At 57.6% G+C, this 22209-nt stretch overlaps 1 protein-coding gene across 3 annotated transcripts in view; it reads left to right on the forward strand.

Moving 5' to 3' along the window:
- The window catches only part of SLC9A3 (solute carrier family 9 member A3), a 64180-nt gene extending 42835 nt beyond the window's left edge, over window positions 1-21345 (forward strand). For 2 of the 3 annotated variants that reach the window (XM_070411997.1, XM_070411995.1), the window contains exons 2-17: window positions 1388-1690; window positions 4907-5067; window positions 7140-7218; window positions 7895-8072; window positions 8746-8966; window positions 10032-10234; window positions 10758-10847; window positions 10963-11033; window positions 11932-12061; window positions 14581-14696; window positions 15044-15173; window positions 15491-15667; window positions 15967-16039; window positions 16279-16386; window positions 16711-16954; window positions 18294-21345. In XM_070411997.1, coding sequence (XP_070268098.1) covers window positions 1388-1690; window positions 4907-5067; window positions 7140-7218; window positions 7895-8072; window positions 8746-8966; window positions 10032-10234; window positions 10758-10847; window positions 10963-11033; window positions 11932-12061; window positions 14581-14696; window positions 15044-15173; window positions 15491-15667; window positions 15967-16039; window positions 16279-16386; window positions 16711-16954; window positions 18294-18297 — 2288 coding nt within the window. In that variant the 3' untranslated portion in view covers window positions 18298-21345. Of the gene's footprint in view, window positions 1-1387; window positions 1691-4906; window positions 5068-7139; window positions 7219-7894; window positions 8073-8745; window positions 8967-10031; window positions 10235-10757; window positions 10848-10962; window positions 11034-11931; window positions 12062-14580; window positions 14697-15043; window positions 15174-15490; window positions 15668-15966; window positions 16040-16278; window positions 16387-16710; window positions 16959-18293 lie in introns of those variants that run through there. The other variant, XM_070411996.1, reaches the window with a different exon arrangement.
- Window positions 21346-22209: the final 864 nt, after the last annotated feature.

Genomic DNA, 22209 nt, shown 5'->3' on the forward strand with positions numbered 1-22209 from the left:
ACCACGACCAGGCGTCAGCCTCCTGGGCCTCCAGGTTTCTCCATGAAGGTGGGAACTCCCTCTGTGGGCTTCCTGGGCAGCTCTGCTGGGGTGGGGCGAAGGGATGCTGCCTCTGCCCGACGTGTGTGTGTGTGTGTGTGTGTGTGTGTGTGTGTGTCATATATCGAAGGGGAAAGCAGGACCTGATCAGAATGCAAGCTGTGCAGCCAGCTGGGGGCCCTTGGAGGACCTGCAGGCCTGCAGGGGTGGGAACGGGACCCCTAGCGGGTCCTCAGGTCCCAGAAGCATAGCCCATTCTGCCTCTGCCCACTGAAACCTGAACTTGCCAAGCATGCAGGAGGCCTTGTAGTCATAGGTCACAGGCCAGAGGCCCTGGTGCCCGGAAGGTCCTGTGCTGGGCCTGTCACTCAGCCCCTTAGCCCGATTGGAGAGGGCTGTCCACAGGGAAGAAGCAGGAGTGAGACCAGGAGACCTCCTTGCTCGGAGAGCCCCCACAGTGACCAGTAATTACAAGTGAGGAAACAGGCCAGGGAGGGGTGAGGCAACCTGACAGCAGGGGTGGGGCTGGATCAGAACCGGCAGGACCCAGCCTCCGAGCCAGCCACCTCCTCCGGCCTTGCCCAAGAATTCTTCCCGTGATGGGACAGCACCCTGGCTCTGCCTCCCTCTCCTGCCCACTGGGATCCTGTCAGCTCAGGAGACGGCGCTCCTCAGAATCTCAGAGAAGGCCTCTCCGTAAGCAGGACTTTGGTGGATGAAAACGATAATGATGCCAAACATTGCTTAAGCAGGAGTCCACTTCTGACAACATTCCAGCTATTTTGAAATCGGGCTTACTGTGGAATTATCATATTTTTTCTGAGTCTTACAATAGAACAAAAGAGAAATGGACTCCAGTAGGCTGTGCGGGCGGGGCCTCTGCCTCGCCTCCTAAGATCCTGGCAAGGTTGATGGCCCAGGGAGTGGGTGGGGAGGGGGCCGAGGGGCCAGCCGTGGGTGGGGAGACCTCTAGCCATGGTCCCCCGAAAGCTAGAATGTGGGCAGTGAGCTAGTTTCTTTAGGGAGCCCTGGAGACCCTGGCTTTAGAAGACTCTGTTCCTAGGAGGGAGTCATTCTCTGGGCAGGGGATGGGGAGAGCCCTGAGGAGGGTGCACTCTGGCCAGGTCCTAAGGGGCAGCTGACAGCGGACTGGCCAGGCCGCCAGGCCACTTGAGCGGGACAGAGGGAAGCATCCACAGACCGGAAGTAGGCCTTGCTTCTTAAGCCCATGTCTGTCCTATGGCGCCAGATGGCCCCCCCTGTGGGGTTCCCTTCCCTCCTCTCCCCCGTGGGGTCCCACTCTCCTCTTCCCGTGGGGTCCTGGCCCCTGACGCCCTCTCCCCCGCAGGCTTCCACCTGTCCCACAAGGTCACCAGCGTGGTCCCTGAGAGTGCACTGCTCATTGTGGTGGGCCTGGTGCTAGGCGGCATCGTCTGGGCAGCCGAACACATCGCCTCCTTCACGCTCACGCCCACCGTCTTCTTCTTCTACCTGCTGCCGCCCATCGTGCTGGACGCCGGCTACTTCATGCCCAACCGGCTCTTCTTCGGCAACCTGGGCACCATCCTGCTGTACGCTGTCATCGGCACCGTGTGGAACGCGGCCACCACCGGCCTTTCCCTCTATGGCGTCTTCCTCAGCGGCCTGATGGGTGAGCAGGCACCCCCGTCCACCTAGCGGGCTCTGCAGGGTGGACACCGCAGGGGGCGCTCCTCAGGGTGGGCTCTGCCGGGTGGGCTCTGGGAAGCCCTATCTAAGAAAGCCCAGGGTGCAGAACACAGACCTAAAAAGCGGTGTTCAGGTCAGCGAGAAATGTCACAGGCGGGTCCACTGAACCCTCCTGGTTTGTTTAAAGTGAGGCTGAATGCATAACTGGCTGGTCCATGTGCAGCTCAGCATCCCCAGGCCAAGGTTATGTGTCCTGCTTGTGAATGAGGTCCTGTTGGACCAGGGTGGCCAGTAGGCTGGGCAGGTAGGAATAGTCCAGCTGCTGTCCCTCCCCCTTGGCAGGGAGGTGGGGTCCAGCCCTACTCCCCTGTCCCTGAGCCCTCAGAGGCAGCGAGGAGGAGGCCTCTCTGGCAGAGGCCCCCAGCCCACATAAATGCCCACCAAGCAAAACGTTTGGGTGTCCTTTCTCCCCAAACCTTGGAGAAAAGGCCACACCCTTTCTATGCACTCAAAGCTACTCCCCTGCAGTTCGGTTATTTAATTCAGCCCTGGCCTGGGGGACCTGTGAGGTGCACCCCACCCATCTGGGTGTCGGTCATTATCTTCCTGGGAAACTGGAGCAGGTGAGGCCAGTGGGTCACCTGAGGCCTCGCACAGATGTGTCTGCGTGGTGCAGCCCTACGTGCTGTTCTGTCTGGGGTTGCTGCGGCTGCCCTGTTGCATCATGGGTCTGCAGGTTTGCTGCCAGCACTGGGTAACCAGGGCAGTGAGAGGGTGAATGTAGGCACCCACGAGCGCAGAGCTCACCCCCCACCTATCTGAGCACTCAGCCCCACCTCACACACTTCCTCCCCGGAAGCCAGACTCCTGGGGGTGAGCCCAGATGGGTGACTTCCCATCTGATTGAAGGAAGAGCCTCGCACCACCTGACACCAGGCACCACCCGAGCCCCTCATCTCCTCCTGGTGACAGAGGAGGTGCATTGAGAAGGAAGAACCAAAGGCTTCTCCTCGCCCAGCACATTTGTCACCACAGGACTTTGTGCTTCCCCCACGGGGCTGTGCCCCCTCAAGCTCCCCACTGTGGGCACCACCCCCTAAGCCCAGCCCAGAGAGACCTACCACGGTTGGCGATGCCCAACCTTGGACATACCTCAAATGGCATGGCCATCGCTGGGGGGGAAGTCTCAGAGTTTAGAGTAGGGAACCCAGGACACAGCTGGTCAGGCTGGGCGTCAGCCCAGGTCATGGAACACAGTGGTGCTCAGGGGCCAACATGTCTGTTCTGCTCCTGGGTACACAGAGCTTGGAGCCAATGAAGCTAGGAAGGCAGGATCCATCTGTGCAGACCAGTGGCTCAAGGCCCCTCGCACCCTTCGGAGGAGGGGTCAGCCCACACGTCCTGGGTCGCTGTCCAGGCGAGCCACTCAGGGACAGGCCCTGCAGAAGCTCGGGCGGGCAGTTGGAGATGCCCCTGAGGGGGTGAAGCCACGGGTCTTCTTGCCCGGGAGGGAGAGAGGGGTTAGAACACGCAGTTGGTCGGCCGTGAGCCCATAGTCCAGTCCACAGAACTGTCCTGGCAGGGCCAGTGGGTGGTGGGCTCTCCCACCAGGGAGGAGGGCAGGCCCCAGGTCACATCCTGCTTGAAATGAGTGGCCGGCTTCTGGAATGTACCACTGGGTTGGTCAGCATCCTCCACAACTTGAGGCTGATGTTCAGGGAGGCCTTAAAGATTGATGGCCTGCAATGGAGAGTGTGAGTCTGGAATCCCCTGGAGTTTGAACTGTGTTCTCACATCTGCCCACTGACAGCGTCTTGGGTGGAAAAGCAAAACCCATGACCCCTATTCTAAATGGGGCATTTTAAACTCACCGGGAGCCCGTTCTTTTAACACCTGTCACTTCTTCAGGACAGTGACGCTGGTGCCAGGCTGGGAAGCTTTAGGAACTCACAGAAAACTCCCTCGGGGGCGCCAACCTCTCTGCAGAGACCACTTTCCCTGAGGGGGTTCTGGGGGCGTGACTGGGCCCTGAGGAAGAGTGGGCTCCTGCAGACGCCTCTGTGTTCAGCCCACGTGTACTCAGCCTCTCCCACCCTCCCTCTATCGTCCTGGCCCTGTAGGTGGGCCTCTTCCTGCCCTCAAGGCCTGACTGGCTCCTGGGCCCCTGGGGTCCACTCTGGTTGGGGAGGGGACTCAATACCAACAGGGCAGCAGGAAGGCCCACAGCCAAGGCCCTCCTCCAACCAAGCCCAGCTGAGCCAGACAGGCACCCACATGCACCTCCCTGAGGTTGTGGGTTCGTCCTGGGAGACGGGATTTGCACATGATCTGGGACAGGAGATAACTCTGGGAGGATTGCAAAGGGTGAAAGTGCACTTCAGCACAATCTCTCCACCCAAGGGCGCCCAAGAACCCCTTGGGCAGGAGCCGTACAGCAGAAGGAAGCAGGGGCTGGCTCCACATGGACCCACTCCTTCCAGGGCCTCGCTCCTCCCCTCCTAGCACCCCCAGATGTGCCATTCATCTCCCTCCCCTCTTCTCTCCCCATTCCCCTGTAGCTGGTTCCCCTCCCAGGGTCTGGTGCGGCCTGCCCCACCCATCACCTCCTTTTAGGCCCACCCTGGTTGTTCCAATCATGGCAGAGGCATCATTTCCTGGGAGGCCTTCTCCCAACCGATCAAGCCCCCGATGTCTTCCCAGCACCTATGACCCTGCATCTGTACTCACACTGACCTAGGCTGCAAACTCCCCAGGGCCGGGGTCTGATGGCGTGTCTCATGGCCAGGCACCACCTGAGCCCTCACCTGCCTGCAGTGAGCTCACTGGTGAGCCAGCCAGGAGGGGTCAGCCAGGCCCAAGGGGAGATGAAGAAGAGAGCCAGGGTGGTCAGTCTCCTCTGCCTGGGCCACTGCCTTTCTTGGAGGACTGTGGGAGCCCCTGAGGGAGGCTGGTCGTCTGACCCAGGTTCCCACACCAGCCAGCCTGAGCCCTAAGAGTCAGAGGCCCCACCCTGAGGGTTCCCAGCCCAGCAGCTGCCAGGCCAGCAGCCCGAGGCAGCCCTGGGAAGGCCAAGGATGTGCTCCTGCTTCCACTCCCCATAGCCCCTCTTCTCTCCAGGTCCTGGTAGCCAGGGGACGCCGCAGGGACCCTTGCTCGCCTGGCCCTCTAGGTCCTCCCTGATGCCCCGCTTGTCTCCCAGGAGACCTGAACATCGGGCTGTTGGATTTTCTCCTGTTCGGCAGCCTGATCGCTGCTGTGGACCCGGTGGCCGTGCTGGCGGTGTTTGAGGAGGTTCATGTCAACGAAGTCCTGTTCATCATTGTCTTTGGGGAGTCACTGCTGAATGACGCTGTCACTGTGGTGAGAGAGTGGGGGAGGGTCCTGGCCGTGCCACAGAGCAGCGTTTCAAAGCTGTGGGTGGGGGGACCCTATTTGCTCCCCGGGCATCACGAGGTCGCCCACAGAGCCTGAGTCTGCTCATTGGCCCCAACAGCCCAAAGGCTTCGTGGTACAAGGCATTCTGCAGGCCAGCTCCTTCTGCTGGGCCTTTTCATCCACTAACTCTGAGGCTGGCTTTTGTAATGCGATTTCTTCATTCTTTTCTTCACGGTTCTTGGTACCCCCCGCCCCCCCCCCCACCCCCCACACACACACTTTATTCTTTCACGGGTGATGATTTTTAAAACATATATTTTTATTGATTTCAGAGAGGAAGGGAGAAGGAGAGAGAGATAGAAAGATCAATGATAAGAGAGAATCATTGATCGGCTGCCTCCTGCACGCCCCACACTGGGGATCGAGTCCACAACCCAGGCATGTGCCCTGACTGGGAATCGGACCATGACCTCCTGGTTCGTAGGTCGATGCTCAGTCACTGAGCCACACCGGCTGGGCCACAGGTGATGATTTCACTGTTGAAATCCCACGGTCTCTGTTCCCAGAACAGGGGGTCTTTAACTTCGGATCCACAGTTGGGCTCTCCTTCCTGATTTTCCAAAGAGAATGCATATGTGAACAAGCAAAATCTCACCTTTATTTATTTTTTTTTTTTGGGGGGGGGGGGGAGGGGGGGGATTAGGGGCCACTGGTTGTGTGCTCAGGAAGGTGGTTTTCCCTCAGAGAGATGGTGCCAGGGAGCTGGGCAGGGCCCGTGGGTGGGCAGGGGCTGGAGGCCAGGTTACCACTATGAGAAGTGAATGGAAGATTCCTGAAACGTGAGGAACTGTCTCAGCATGTGGCCATCTTGAAGTTCTCGAAACCCATCCCCAAATGGGGCCATGACCTCCCTGGAAGGGAACGTCTCTCTGAGCGGCTCTAGGCCTGGCTGCATGCCCTGCCCACCGTCCCCACCTGGGCCCAGACCCAGTGGGACCTGGAATTCCCTGTTTGCTCTAAAAGTGCCTGTGGCTTCTCTAAGAATTTCTCATCCTGATGTCCCTTCAGGGTTCAGGAGATTGAAGGGCCTAAGGGTAGATTGCACCAGATTCCTCTGCAGCGGATGAGACAGTCTCAGGGAATTAAACGTAATTGGAGACGAGACGCAATCAGAAACACCCTGCACGGCCCTCAAGGCTGGGGCTCTTCTGTCCTGAGCGCTTGTGTCTCTGTAGAGGCAGGAGCTCCTGCTGCAGCCGGGAGTTCTCCCCTCTCCCTCCCACCTGGGTTTTCACAAAGAAGCGGGGCAAGCCGAGGTCTGCTTCCAGCACCCTTCATGTTGTGCCCGCCCCTGTGCACGGCACCTGTGGGGCTGCGTTTGTATGCACAGTTTTATTCACCCGCCCCTTCGGGGTCCTGGAGAGCACAGACTTTGGGGCACAGAGAGAAGTTTCCTCCCGAGGGGCCTGCAGCCCCCCCTCCCCCTGCCCCCCAGGGAGCATCTCGGCCTCCTTGGGGTGGAGCCCGGCGCATCGTTTAGGGGAGCTCGGGCTCAGAAAACACAGCTGTCTCCACAACTGAGGCCTAGGATAAGGTTTCTGGGCGTTTTATCTCAACGTCTTGGTGGGATAAGGTTTAAAGATCAACATGCGAAGATGCCAGGGTGTGTGATCCCACATCAGGGGGCAACATAACAGCAAACTCGCCAAGGATGAAACTCTGGGTTTGTCTTGGAAAATGAAATTGAACGCAGTGGCTTAGTTTTGTGGCCGCCCCTGTTTTGCCCAGAGTCGGAAAGGGCCAGGTTGCTCCTGAAGGCCCTCGTTCCTTCCAGAATGTTCTGCCTCCCAGGTCCCACCTGCTGGCTCATCGTTGGCCTTCGTCCTATTACTGCCCTGGGATGACTTCCCTGCCAGCGGTTTGCAGGCTCCGAAATAAATGGCTGCCACAAGCTCCTCTCTCCAGCCCTAAGTCCCGAAAGGCCTGGGGCCCAGGACAGGGAGGGTCAGTGCTGATAGAGGGCTGACCCATGTGTGGTTTGCCTCTCTGTCCCCCAGGTCCTGTACACCGTGTTTGAATCTTTCGTGGCGCTGGGTGGCGACAACGTGACTGGCGTGGATTGCGTGAAAGGCATAGGTGTGTGGCTGCGGGGTCCACCTGTCAGGGGAATGCCAGGGGAGCGTCTCTTTCTCCAGAATGTGGGCCACCTCTTGGCAGCGCCTCTGTGGACTGTGGAGCTGGGCGGGGTCAGGCGTTGGCACCAGGCCTGCCCCTGGGACCCATAGCCTGACAGTCCTTTCTGTCCACAGTGTGTTTCACAAACACGATTTTATGAGGGGCCAGCCACCCTGGGAAACCCGGGGGTCATTGCCCGTTAGACCCACGAGAATATGGGGACCAGGGGATATGGTGGATGATGTGGGTCCTGGTTTCCGGGGGGTCCTAGGTGCTTCTATGGGACGGGATAGTGACAGGCTGGTCCTTGCTGCAAACTTAGACCCGAGGGCCTCTGGTCACAGTGCTCCTTCTGTGATGGGGGCGGGGAGTGGGGCCTCTGTGGGCTGCAGGACTGCCTCCTCCCCAGCTTTCCATGCTGAGGCTTGAGGAGTCCAGTCCTCTCTTCCAGAGAACGGGCCTCTTGTTTGCTGAGCTGTTGGCGCCTCTGTGGGGGTGGTTACCAGGCAACTGCCATGAGGAATGGCCTGGAAGGAAGGCCAGCCCGACCAGCCTGGCCCACGCCACATGGGTCAGGCCACGCCGAGGCCACAAAGGGCCATTTAGGCAGCTCAGCGTTACGTCCTGCCCCTTGCAGTGTCCTTCTTCGTGGTGAGCCTGGGGGGCACGCTGGTGGGGGTCGTGTTCGCTTTCCTGCTCTCCCTGGTGACCCGCTTCACCAAGCATGTGCGCATCATTGAGCCCGGCTTCGTGTTCGTCATCTCCTACCTGTCCTACCTCACCTCCGAGATGCTCTCCCTGTCGGCCATCCTGGCGTAAGTCCTCCCTGGCTCACCCAGGCCCCAGAGCAGGGGCACACCCTGCGGCCCTGCTGAGGGGGGTGGGCTGTGGAGGAAGAGGGCCGACCTGGGGAGCGGGACCCACCCAGATTCGGGGGAGGCAGGAGTGGCGCCTGCTCCCGAGCCCTGCAGGAGGCACAGCCTTCCACAGCCCCTTCTCCAGCCCACTGTCTGCTGGCCCAGTTCCCAGCCTGATGGAAAGTCACTGTGGGGGCCAAGAATTTGATCTGTTTAGCTTTTTAAATAGGGAGTTGGAGTTCTGATGCAATTGTCAGAGCTGGCCCACACCCGCCCCTCCCTCCCGGGTCTGCCCTGCACCTCCCCTTCGAGCCCGCCCACCCACCGGCTTGGACAGAAACAGGCAGCCTGCTCTGCAGCCTAGGGTTCCGGTCCCAGAGGCTCATATCAGATGGCAGTGATGTTGGAGTACTGGAGCTGGGCCTGGGCCAGCTCAGGGCCCTGGTCCCCAGTAGGAACCCTGAGCTCATGGAGAGAAGGGCTGACCAGGGAGGTGGATGTCTGTCCAGGACACAGAGGCCTGGAGGTGCTGCCAGGGGACAGCAAGCGCTGGATCTTGGGAACAGCCCCACCAGGTCAAGGGGGAGCGGCGTGTGGCCCTCGGCCTCACAGCATGTCGTCCCGTCCCCAGCATCACCTTCTGCGGCATCTGCTGTCAGAAGTATGTGAAGGCCAACATCTCGGAGCAGTCAGCCACCACCGTGCGCTACACCATGAAGATGCTGGCGAGCGGGGCCGAGACCATCATCTTCATGTTTCTGGGCATCTCGGCGGTGAACCCCGAATACTGGAAGTGGAACACAGCCTTCGTGCTCCTGACGCTGGTCTTCATCTCCGTATACCGAGCCATCGGTGAGGGCGTGGCGGGGTGGGGGTGTAGTAGGGGGCGATGGTGGGGAACAGGGTGGGGATGGGGAGGACCATGGATGATGAGAGGGGATGGGGGTCCCATGGGAACCATGGGAGATAGTGGGGGACAATGGGGATGGGGCACAATGGGGGGTGATGGGGTGGCATGAGGGGGGATGGGAGACTTTGGAGATGATGGGAAGAGGGTGGGAGGACAACACTGGGGAGATCATGGTGGGTGACATAGGGACTGGCTGTGGGGAGTCCATGGGCTCCAGGGCCTCGGCGTTTGCCCCCACTCAGTGAGGGTATGTTCAGGAGCCCCTGGTGAGCCTCAGACACACTGTCAGGAGTCCTCAGTGAAGATCCAGGCCTTCTTGGGGCCTTACCACAGTGAGACTAAGGTAGGGCAGCTCGGGGTCAGGGTGGAAGGGTCAGAACCCAGGGGAACCCATTTGGTTTCCCACTGACTCCCTCTGGATGTGGCAGAGTGACTCAGGGACAGTGTAGTCACCGAGGAAAGGAAATGGCATGTGTGAGGCAGGAGTCACCATCTCTAGTGTGTGGTGCCTTGGAGACCTAGGTGGGGGCTAGTGGGGGCGAGAGAGGCTCCAAGTGATCACACCTGCTCCTCCCGCCCAGTCCTTGGGGACTAAGGGCTCAGGGAGCGGATGTCTTGGTGGGGTAGGGTCACTCTCTTCCTGCTGCCCTCAGCAGTGACCTTTGGCCCTGGAGCTGCCTCAGGCATCAAGAGGCAAGGCTTCAGCCAGTGCAGCCTTAGCCCCACTGAGAACTGAGACTCTCAGAGCTGCCCAGACACTGTAAACCCGGAGTGTTCGAAGTGTCCAGAGACAGGCCCGGGTCCAAGGTGGAACAAGGGACGGGTGAACAGGGCTAGAGGGTGGAGTTTTCACCATCCCCTGTGCTAGATGCTGCTGCCACCTGTCACCACCCTCCATCCTAGGAGGGATTCCTAAATGTTCCCTCTCAAGTGCAGCGGCTGCCTGAGAAGGTGATCTCGGGGCACACAGCCCCCTGTGGAAGCTGAGCGCACGTCTGGTCCCTCAGGTGTCGTGCTGCAGACCTGGATCCTGAACCGGTACCGGATGGTGCAGCTGGAGATCATCGACCAGGTGGTCATGTCCTATGGCGGCCTGCGGGGCGCTGTGGCTTTTGCCCTGGTGGTCCTCCTGGATGAGAACAAGGTCAAGGAGAAGAACCTCTTCGTCTGCACCACCATTGTCGTCATCTACTTCACTGTCATCTTCCAGGTAGCCCTCAGCTGGGGACCAGCCGCACCTTGCTGTCATCCTGTCAGCCCTCCATGCCCGACCCACCGGCCACAAGGCGCAGGCCCCACCATCACTGTGTCTCCAAAGAGCCTTTCCGAGCTCCAGGCCCTAATTGGATTTTATAATTTTAGTAACTAGGAGCTGTTTTGTAGGTTTTTATGTGGCCCCACAGGGGACACAGCACAATTTGGCTTAAAAATGTCCTTCCTTAGCCATCACTAGTTAAGGGAGCCCCAGTTAATATTTTATCATCCGACTTGGCCTTGCTTTAGGCTCATCTGAGGAGCTGAATTTGGGCTCTCAGGAGACAGCAATACACCCACAGGGGCTGTTGTGGGGGCTCCTCTCTGCAGGGAAGGTCACAGATAAGGGTGGCCCATTCCACCCTATGTGGGTGTGGGTGGGTCGGGTGTGGATTCACACATGGGGGCCCAGTGGGCTGGGTGTGGGGTGCAGTGAAGTCTGCCCCGGCTGTCAGGGTCAGTGTACTCCATTCTCCCAGGGCCTGACCATCAAGCCCCTGGTGCAGTGGCTGAAGGTGAAGAGGAGTGAGCACCGTGAGCCCAAACTCAACGAGAAGCTGCATGGCAGGGTAGGCGGGTGGGGGCTGGGGGTGGGGCAGGGGAAGAGTACTGGGGGGAGGGGGAGGCATGGGGAGAAGCACAGGGAGGCCCTCACGTGACAACCCTCCTGTCTGTTTTGGAAAGGCTTTCGACCACATCCTCTCAGCCATCGAGGACATATCAGGGCAAATCGGACACAATTACCTCAGAGACAAGTAAGTGGCTGGCGCTGCCTCTGGCGGGAACCTGGGGAGGCACTTTTGCCTCAGCTGTTTGTTTCCCTCCCTCTTCCTTTAGTCAAAGACTGAGTATAGGACCCTCAGGGGAGAAAGAATACCGCCTTTTACCTTAAACCTAACCCCACAAAACCCTAATTACAGAAGAACACTGCACTCAAAGGACCCAAAATGCCTGGGTTTCCTTCCTTCACCTGGGACCCCTCCTGCCCAGGGTGTCCCCCTGCCGCAGTGCACTGAGCCTCTTTTAGAAGCTTCTTTCCAAGTCTGGCCCAGTCACATCCTATTCTAACCCAAACAACTGGTCACTGTTCTAATTGTGTTGAGTTTTAAAACTCCTTCTGGGCAGCCTGGTTCTAAGTGTGAGAGAGAACCAGGGGTTGAGGTGGGGGTGCAGGGGTGGCCTTCTCCCCTGGCCTTCGCCTCACGCAGGTGCAATGTGCCCCTGTCACGTAGCCAGAGCTCGGGGCCCCTGCCCTTGCCTGGCCCCACTCTGTCCTCAGCCCACCTTTCTGGAGGGTTGTGTAGCGACTTGGAAAACTCTCTACAATATCGAATTAAATGAGAAAACAGAACCTACAATTTTATATACATTCTAATGACAACTGTCCTCAGATAGAAAGGTAAGAACGAAGAACAGAATTGTGAAATTGGTATGATTGTCATTTATTGCTTTTATTTTAAAATTTGCCTTTGTGGTTGCTATAAATAGTAAAAAAAAAAATCTCTGGAGAGAGAAAGAGGTCTTCTGTACCCACCCAGCTCTGGGAGACCATGTTCAGTGAGTCTGGGTAGGAGGTTGGGAATGCCCTGCCCATCCTCCCCGGGCTCGCCCACAGCCCGCCAGGTGCTGACACTGTCTGGTTCTATCCCCCAGGTGGTCCAATTTTGATAGAAAATTCCTCAGCAAAATCCTTATGAGAAAGTCAGCCCAAAAGTCACGAGATCGAATTCTTAATGTTTTCCATGAGCTCAACTTGAAGGACGCCATCAGCTACGTGGCCGAGGTATCAGACACTCCACATCTGCTCTGTGTTGGAGGTGGGGGCTGATGCAGGACCCGGACGTGGGACGGGGATAGCCATTGGGTCTTCCACACCCAAGACATGGGGTGGCTGGGAGGTAGTTGTGGGTGGCACTGCTATTCTTTTGTTGTTGTTGTTGTTAATCCCCACCCGAGGATATTTTTTCTATTGATCTTTAGAGAGTGGAAGAAGGGAGAGAGAGAGAAACATCAATATAAGAGAGACATATTGATTGATAGCCTCCTGTATGCACTCCAAATGGGACCAGGGATCAAACCTGCAACCCAGATACATGCCCTTGACTGGAAATCGAACTTGTGACCCTTCAGTTCACTGGCTGATGCTCTAACCACTGAGCACACTGGCCAGGGCACACTGTGCTGTTCTTAATGGTCCACCCACAACTCTATGTGAGGCTCATGGGTCCTTCAACACCCCAGGAAAGGGTCATGTCATAGCTCCTCACTCACAGGAAGCTGAGGCATAGAATCTTCCCCCATTCCTCTGTAGCAGCGGTCGCCAACTGGTGGTCCGTGGACCACTAGTGGTCCGTGAGGTCTGAAAGGTTGGCGACCGCTGCTCTGTAGGACACTCTATGGTGTTGGTGGGTCGGTCTGACCTCTGAGACCAGGTAGGGAATTATGGGGCTATGGCTCCCAACATAAATGCACACACATACATGCATGCATACCCAGGCACATGCAGACATATGTGTGTGCATATGCACACACGCAGTGGGAAGCAGCAAGGATATCTTCTCAAGTTCCAGGGGGTAAGTATGGAACAGACCCATGGACAGGCTGTGGTTCAGAAGTGGCCTCCTCAACATCTCTTTGTCCCTCCAAGTGAACGATTCTCCTGCACTCACAGAGCTCCCTGCCTTCTCTGGGTAAATGGGTCCACCCCCAGGTCTCTGAAAAGGCTCTCCATCCCCATGCATCCAGCGGGTGGCATCAATGAGCAGGGCTCAAGAAGCACGTGGGTGGACTGCATGGTGACACCCAGCATCTCACTGTTTCTGATACCACCTCCCTAATGGCAGCCTCCAGCCCCTGACAGGACTCAGGATGTGTCAAATGGGACAGGAGTCATGGTGGGTCTCAGGTCTAACTCCACTCCTCATGGGATACGCAGTCTGGCTGTCCTCTTCCCCAGTGGCCACACACCTTCTGGCCATGCTTCCTAGCTTCTCAATGCATACATGTGACCATCACATGGCCATTACATTCATCACCAGGCCACCTCTGCAATATGCATGTCTCCATGCATGCCCCGTGGGTCCCAAGGTCACCTGGCGCCCTGCACAGGCCTGGGTCTAGGCAAGTCCTGAGCTTGCTCCTCCCCTATCCCCAGTGTGTGGCCTGTAACAGTGACTTCCAGGCCATCCCACACAGCCTTGCTGGACACTGCTGCCCACAATGACACCCAACATTCACAGCGGCAGGGTCACTTTAGACCCCTGCCCCTGCCTCCTCTGAGGGGCTCTGACCAGGAGTCCCTGCCTTGCTTCTGATCCCTCAGAACCTGCAGATTCCATGCCTTCCCTTTGTCCCTTCCTGTGCAGCTGGGGTCTGCATAGAGCCTGGTGAGCTGGCAGTCTCAGCAAACCTGGTGGCCTCAACACAGAGATGGAGTTAGGGGACCGGAAGCATCTGTTTGTTCAGAGAGAAAATTACTGCTGCCTCTGCAGGGCTCCTCAACCCCCCACACACCAGACATTCAGATGCCCAGGTTACTCAGAGGGACCAGGTGCTCCTGGCAGAGGAGCTGGGGGCCATCGGGAGATATGGAGAGGGGTCCCTAAACCATCACTGAGACAATACCACCTCAATCCCACTCCATAGAAACCCAACCCACATGCTCCAGACCCCCAGACCCCATGGGGGTGATGGAGGCTCCTGACAAGGTCCCCAACCTTACCTCTGCCTGCTGCTCCCCACATCCAGTGCCCCAACCCCTGGTCAGGCCTGCTCAGACGGCACCAGCGGGTGGCCTGTGCACCTTGCTGTCTGCCTTCAGCAGGTTGGCCCCACCTAGCCACCCTTCCCGGCTCCAAGCCCCTCTCCTAAGGGGCATCCCCACCCCATAGCCCAGCCCAAAAGCCAGGATGTGACTTTGGTTCCCATCAGGCTCTGCTCTGTGTGGTCTGTCTGAAGGTTCAATCCTGAGAATTCCTTTCTTGGAGAAACAAGGACAGCTGGTTTGGACCCCCAGTAGGGACAGGGGTCGCCTTCCTAATCCCATGGGGATATGTCATGCTTTCCCAACATTCCCCAGGTGCCACTGAGGTGCCGTGTCCTTCACACACAATTGTGTCTTCACTTTCCTCTTAACACAATGGCTAACGAACCGCTCAGCTCAAGCAAGGCCTTGGCTACGGTCTCTGAAATCTCCGCTCTCCAGGTGCTGTAGGCTTCCCAGGCCCTGTCCACTCTGTCCCAGTGCCTGGGCTGGCCTGGGATGCTCCCTGTCCTGGCTTATGCAGGCATATCCTCTCACAGGGAGAGCGCCGTGGGTCCCTGGCCTTCATTCGCTCCCCCAGCACGGACAACATGGTCAACGTAGACTTCAGCACACCACGCCCCTCCACTGTGGAGGCCTCCGTCTCCTACCTGCTGTATGTGCCCCAATCTGCCCAGGCTTCCCCCTGGGAGAGGCCACCCCTCACCAGGGCACCTCTCACCATGCCCTGGAGGCTGCTGCGGGCAGGAGACAGGGGTGGGGGTGACGGTATTCCCTGCTCAGTACTTCCCAGGTCTTCCTGATCATAGCCACACCAGAGGTGTGGACAGACATCAACCAATGGGCATCTTGTGGGGTCAGTCTGACCAAAACCCCCCAGGAGAGGACTCCCAGGATCAGCCCTCTTGGCAGTGGCTGGTGCCCAGGCCAGAGGGCACGGGGCAGGAGGGGCAGACACGGAGAGCAATGGAACTCTCAGACACTCTACGTCCTCCCATGTAGGAGGGAGAATGTCAGTGCGGTGTGCCTGGACATGCAGTCCTTGGAACAGAGGAGGAGGAGCATCCGCGACACAGAGGACATTGTCACTCACCACACGCTGCAGCAGTACCTGTACAAGCCCCGGCAGGAGGTGGGCTTGCCAGCGAGTGGGGGCTCCTGTCCAGAGCCCTTCGGGATCCTGACCAGAGAGAGAGCCTTGGGTGGGGGCACAGGTCCTCCTCTCTTCTCGCTGAGCAAAGGGAGAAATCCTTGTCTTTAGGGCAGACACTGCTCAGGTTGGAGGGTTAGGGCTCGGCCTACCAGCCGGTGGTCCCGGGCTCTGGAGTCCTGGGGGTCTGTCGGGCCAACTTCACAGGGAGCCTGCCATGGGGCTGCCCTCCACGGTGCGGTTAGGTGCCTCCAGCTCTGCAGGTCACCACCTGTCCCTGTCACCTCCCCCTTCCCCAGTACAAACATCTCTACAGTCGACACGAGTTAACTCAGGATGAAGATGAGAAGCAAGACAAGGAGATCTTCCACAGAACCATGAGGAAGCGCCTGGAGTCCTTCAAGTCGACCAAGCTGGGCATCAACCAGAACAAGAAGGCGGTCAAACTGTATAAGCGAGAGCGTGCCCAGAAGCGGGTAAGGGTGCTGAGCGAGGGACCACGGGGCAGGGGGACCGCGGGTGCGGGGGGGGGGGAGGGGGGGGGGGGCGGGGGAGGGGTGTAGGGCATGGGGTGCTGTGCGAGGCGTGTGGGGTTGAGGTCACCATGGGACCATGCTGGTCAGTGCTGGAACCACCAAGGCACCCCCTTAAGGGACAGGTCTGGGCAAGGAGGGGATCTGGGCTGGGGACCAGTGGGTCTCCCAGGGACAATCTGCAGTCAGGGCCCCGTGGCCACTGTTCCCTTACCTGTAAGCGGTTTCATTCTGTTTTTCAGAGAAACAGCAGTATTCCTAATGGGAAACTGCCAATGGAGAACCCCATACACAATTTCACCATTAAGGAAAAAGGTACCGATGGGGCCTTGGCAGAAATGCCTTCAGCAGGGACTCAGGGACGTGTGCAAGGGGCCTGGCAGGATGCAGAGGGCTGTCCTTGGAGGGAGATCCTCTACCCAGCACCCAGGACCCTCCTCTGTGGGCTGCTGCCCTGCTTGTCTGAGTGGCAGTGCCAGGGGACTTAGGGGCATTGGACCAGGGCCTTTCGTGTTCCCAGCCCATTTCCCTTTCTGCCCTTTCTTTGCCACCAGATTTGGAACTTTCAGACCCAGAAGAGAACCCCAACGATGCTGAGATGAGTGGGGGGATTGAGTTCCTGGCGAATGTCACCAGGGACACAGCAACAGACTCCCCCTCAGGTGAGGGCATAGGGTGGCCCTCTGCGGCCTCAGATGTAAAGGCGGTCATTGGGCAGGGACAGCAGGACCGTAGGACTGTGGCTGTGCAACTGCACATGGCAGGTTGGGGGTCTCTGCTCTGAGAGAAGGGAGCTGTCACCTGTCCTGCCCATGGTGTGGGGCGGGAGAGCATGAGGTAGAGGTCCTGAAACCCCTAAGGCACATGACCCTGACCTTCCAGGTGATGGCTGTAGGACGCGCTGGTGTCTGACCCCTGAGCAGCACCCTAATCCTGCAATTCTGGGTACACCTGGAAAGCTGATCAGCCACTGCCCTTTCTCCTAGGAATTGACAACCCTGTGTTCTCCCCGGATGAGGACCTGAGCATCCTGTCCAGGGTGCCACCCTGGCTGTCTCCCGGGGAGACAGTGGTGCCCTCTCAGAGGGCCCGCATGCAGATCCCCCACTCTCCCGACAACTTCCACCGCCTGGGTCCCTTGCGCCTCAGCAACAAGTCCGTGGACTCCGTCCTGCTGGCTGAGGGCCCCAAGGAGCAGCCTCACACCACTCCGCCTGAGTCCACGCACATGTAACGCTCCTCGCCCTTCCCGGGCCCCTAACTCCTGCTCTTTCCTCAGGCATCTGCCTCTCTCTTGGCCCTGGACCTGAACCTCTGCAGACTTTCTCTAGCAGCTGCTCTTCCTCTTGCTAAGCCTGTGCCCTCAAGCCTCTTGTTCTGGCTGAACATTTCTTAGGACCCCGTCTCAGTCTCTGCTTCTCCAGCTGGGACGTCGGGATCCAGAGCTGTCTGAGGATTTGGCTGTTTCACCTCATTGACTAGAATTTACTCTTAGATTGTCAGTTTGATCACTAACTACTCTGAGATAAGTGTTTAATCTGGGCAGTCAGCCCATGAATATCAGTCCCGAGCTCAGAGGAGACTGGGCATGGGCTGGGCTGGGGTGCTGTGTGCATCTGTTTTCCTCCCTGAAGGCCCTGGGAAAAGCCCACCTGACAGAAGTGAGTTCAGGAGAGAAGCAGCTGGTCCCTTTTACCCTCGTACAGAAAGGAGTGCAGCTGGTGTGCCCACATCCTTGCTGCAGGCCCGGGGTTGGGGGGTGGGGCAGGAAGGGGGCTCCTGGATCAGAGAGGAGGGAGGGGAGAAGGCAAGGAGAGAGTGGTGGGCAAGGATGGTGGGTGAAGGACAAGGCCCCCATTCAGTAGGTGCTGCAGGGGTGCTGTTGCTGGGTCCCCGCTGTCCCCACTTTGCCCTCTGCTGGGAAAGGGCTTCAGCCCCCTTGGGCAGGGTTTTGGACTTACTTCACGTGGGCCTTGAGTGTTTGGTGGGAACTTGGTAGGAAAAGGAAAACTAGACTTTCCCAAGCACAGGTTGGGCAGACTCACGTTTCAAGGGAAGCAGTAACGTCTGTTTTTCTCTCATGTGGACACCTGGAGAAGGTGATTGTCCGTCCAGCTGGGGTTGCAGCCGCGCTGGCCGGGCTGGTGAAATGGTTTCTTGGTACACGAGCTGGTCTTTCTCCGGGACGTTTCTGAGACTAGAAGTGACGGTGCACAGGGACGTCTCACCCAGTCCCACTGCCGGTCCTGGCAGAGCTTGCAGGCAGGACCCTGCAGTGCTTCCGTGCTCCTCCTGCCTCCTCCTGGCTTCCTCCTGCCTCCTCCCTCCTGGAACACCCTGGGTCTCAGTGCTGGGTGCTGTAGGGTGGCGGGGAGAGAAGGCACCTGGTGAGGGTCTACAAAGTCAGGGCCTCAGCTGACCCTGTCACTGGGGACCCTACTGGTCACACCCGGAGTGTGGCCTGCAAATGTCCTAGAATTTTGCAGGTGTGCGGGGGAACCCGAGCTGGATCTGTGGGGGCCCTCCTGTACCCCAGGGTGCCCCGCGCTCACGCCGGTTTCTCCCGCAGGTGACACGGGCTCTGACGTGCCGCTGACAGGACGCACGTCCCCGCGCGAGGTACCGCCCGCCACCGAGAAGTCCCCGCGCCCGCTCGCTCCGCCCCCGGCCCCGCCCACCGCGCACAACCCGGCGCCCGCAGCTCTTCCGGACCTCGAGCTGGGGGCGGGGCCGACATCCGAGGCGGGGTCTGCGTCGGGGACATGGCTAGAACGCCGCGGACTGCCGGGCGCACACGCGCGGTCGGCGGCGGCGCGCCGTGTGCACAGCCGGCGCTCGTTCCAGCGGCCCCGCGCGCGCCGCCGCCCCGCACTGCTCAAGCTTGCGTCGCTGCAGCCCTCGTGCCACGCGCCACCGCACGGGCTGGAGCAGGAGGAGACGCCGCTGTGATCTCCATGACTGCCACGGTGCCCCCTGCCGTGGCCTGGGGCAGCCTTAGGCACCCCCCCCTCCCACCCTGCCCCGCAGAGTCTGGGTGGGATCGCCAGCAGGGGTCCAAATATCTGCAAGGTCTGAACCTTGAAATTCCTTGGCGCCATCTGGAAAGGAGACCCTGTGGGGCAGGAAGTGGACAGGGGCCGAGCCTCCAGCCTCTGGGAGGTCTTGGCAGGTGCCCTTGTAAGGCCGCCTCGTGGATTCTTCTGTACACCTGACCCGGTTTTGAACTGAGCTGGCACTTGTTACTATTCCCATTGTCACTCCCGACTCAGGGACTGGAAGGGCCCTGGGACCACAGAGCCCAGGCTCCGTGTTTGAGTTCTTGCACTGTGTCCATTCTCTCATCAACACTGCCAGGGAAACCGAGACAAGCAAAATAATATCTGCCCACAATACCAACTTGATTCCAGTCCCAGGCTGGCCACTCTCAGGGCCCTAGGTCAGAAGCCCTGACTCAGGAACAATTCACAGGCCGAGGGGTTGGGGCCGTGGTTGCCCTAGGCCCTGTGTGATATCATGTCCACTTACCAGCTCTGTGAACCACCTGTCTCCTTATGGACTGGGTACAATTGCAGAAACATCTGTTTGTTCATTTTTTTTGTGTGGAGACTCCCAGAGCCTGGCACTTGTCCTACCTGGGTTTGTGTGGCAGCCTCTGGGTACCAGGTGTCCTGTGCCCAAACACCTGCTCTCTGGCTTGAGTCGTCCCACTTGACACTGGCAGATGGCCCAGGCTGGGTTAGAGGTTGCACTGGCCCCATGGGTGCACCCACACAGCCCCAGCTAAGTCGAGTGGGGCCTTCATTAGCAAGCAACTTTTGTTCAGAGTTAGAGCCAGTCCTTAAGTGGACCTGGGCCAGGTGGTTGGTCTGACCCCAGCTAACACAACAGAGGGAAGCTGGTGGAAGCCCTGCCCTTGAGAGCTGCTGTTTCATGGGAGAGCTAAGGGGACTTAGAGAGGGGCTCAGACCCCTGGCCCTGGGGCTGTTGTAGACCTCCCGCCACTCCCTCTGAGGTTTCAGGGACGGTGGGCTTAGAGCTCCTCCTGCAACCTCCCACCCAGCGAGGCCTCTGGAAGGAAACCACTATCTGACTGTCCTAGGGGGGAGCAGGGAGCCAGGAAAGGGGCCACTGAGTTGGCCCTCATCTGCCCACCCATTCCTCAGAGGTAGGGTTTTGTGTGAAGACAAGGTAGTGAAGGATTAAAGGGAAAATGGACTTCAAGACACTCCTAGAGGCTTTTCTAAAGAAGCCAGGCTCAGCTCTGCTCAGGAAAGACTTCATGCAGTGCTCAAATGCTCACAGCCATCACAGGCCAGGATTACTAGCAGTCTGTAGTGTTTTCATGGTGCACAATGAGTCCCTGATGGGAAAATCTCTACCAGTTGCTGTTGAGAAAAACGAGGGACAGCAAAAGGAACATTTAGTGCGGTGTTTGTTCACCAATACAGAGAAGGCTCTTTATCCTAAAGGGAGTGGGGCTGCTCATTATTTGAACTGAATCATTAGCTCAGCCATCACAGATAAAGAAGTGTCGGTTGGTTTTCAGTAGATGTTTTCCCACACTTTGCAACCATTTTAATAAACTCTAAAGAGCACAAAACCCAGCCATGATCTGTACAACAAAATCTGCCCGTAAGTGATCCCAGACCAGCAGGCCCTGAGCCACGGCCACCAACAGCAACTTTAGGAAGGCAATGCTCTGACCATTCCCTGCAGGAGTGGTTCATCCAGAGCAGGCTGGGTCCACAGCCCAGTCAGTCCAGCACTCCAGCTGCCTTAACAACTCCCTGGGACCACAGGACCCAGATCCAGTTTCCAGCTGTAGGGCTAGAGGCTGAGTCAGGTAAAGCAGCTCAAGGGCAGTTCCTGGGACCCACTCAACTGCCAGGTGGTGAATCCACTTGACACATATCTCCTGGACAAACCCTTCAGCCCTGTGTTTTTGGGGGAGGAGGAAGTAGGCAGATTTTCTGTTAGCTGAACAGCACAGTCTAGTAAGCACAGCCAGACATGAAGTTCCAGACATGAAGCCTCACAGAATCCCAAAACCCACATTTCAGTGATCGAGAGACACCTCCATCTGTTAACACAGTGTTATAAACCCTAGTACTGTGGATACATTTCATAAATGAGAATCCTAGCTGTTCTTGTCACTGTAAAACAGAATGTAAACAATGTCTTATGAATGTATTTCCTTAGGAAAACTGTTGTAAAATTTTTTATTAGGAAAGAATTTCTATTTATTTAAATACTGAACTTTGGCCTACTTTGTGGTAGGCTATAAAGCACACAAATTTAGGAGTCGCTACTTCTCACTTCTGTATCTTGAAAATAATTTTGTCACAATGCTCACCTACTGCATACCATTGATCTATTATGAAAAGAATTTTTAAGGCAAGAATTTCATTGAAATTGGAATTGAAATGTGTAAGTTATGAGTGGTGAAATTGTGAATTTAATTTTGTGAAAATGATCTTAGTCAAACTTTGTGTAACCCTAATCACAATCGATGTGCCTTACAGTGGCCCTCAATGTGCTGTTGACAGTGTCTGCGCAGGGGGCCCATCATAGAACCTGCCACAACTGATCGATCAAATCTATTAAAAAGATTTCAAGGCGTTTTTTTGGTGCAAACGTTATCAATGAGAAATCACATCAAAGAGAACATAAGGAGCAGCTCCTGAAGGCAGACATTGCTCTGGCGCTGGAGTTAACGTTGACCTGTGTGCACATGAGAGAGGGAGGGAGGGAGGGCACTTCTGGCTGGTACCAGCATTGGACACACAGCTGTGGGCACAGCCTGGGCCCTGGAAACTGATTTTTCCCCAGGAGAGACAGGTGAACACTACCACTCCCTTAGACTCGTCACAGCACAGAGAGGACAGGCCCAGGAAGGGTGGGAGCAGTGCCCATCCAGCCTAAGTGGGAGAATGAAGCACCTGAAACATCAAGTGGGAAGGGGGAGGAGCCTGGGGCTAAAACCAGAACTAGCCTTGAGAAAAAGACCCGAGTTAACTCGTGACTGGTTAACGAATGTCAACTCTACTTCAGTTTTGATTCTTTCAAGAAAAAGTCCTATTTGTGAATTTTTCATGTCTCGTGAGGGTGAAAGCGCAACATACTTTGCCATCGGGAACATGTCTTAGGAGGAAACCAGCCTGTCGGGACACACTCAGAGGTTTCGAGCAGCCCGACACTGTGCACAAGCAGTGCTGAAGGGAGGGAGCAGCATAGACGTCTTCCTGAGGGACGACCCTCCAGCCTGAACTGGCCAGTCCCTGGGAGCCTGAATCAAGGGTGGACAGAGGAACAGGCAAACTCCTCTCCTTCCTGTCTTAGTCAGCACTGTGCAGCTGTACCAGGCACCACTCACCTAAGAAATCTCACTCACTGGGATGGAGGGTGAAGAAAGTTTGGGGAGGCACACGCAGGGGCTCACCATGTATCCTGGATGGACCCTTCCATGAACCTGGTATGAAGATTAA

Source organism: Myotis yumanensis, unplaced genomic scaffold (genome assembly GCF_028538775.1).
Source record: "Myotis yumanensis isolate MYYU_CA2020_CCGP unplaced genomic scaffold, mMyoYum1.0.hap1 SCAF_4, whole genome shotgun sequence".
Classification (NCBI taxonomy): Eukaryota; Metazoa; Chordata; class Mammalia; order Chiroptera; family Vespertilionidae; genus Myotis; species Myotis yumanensis.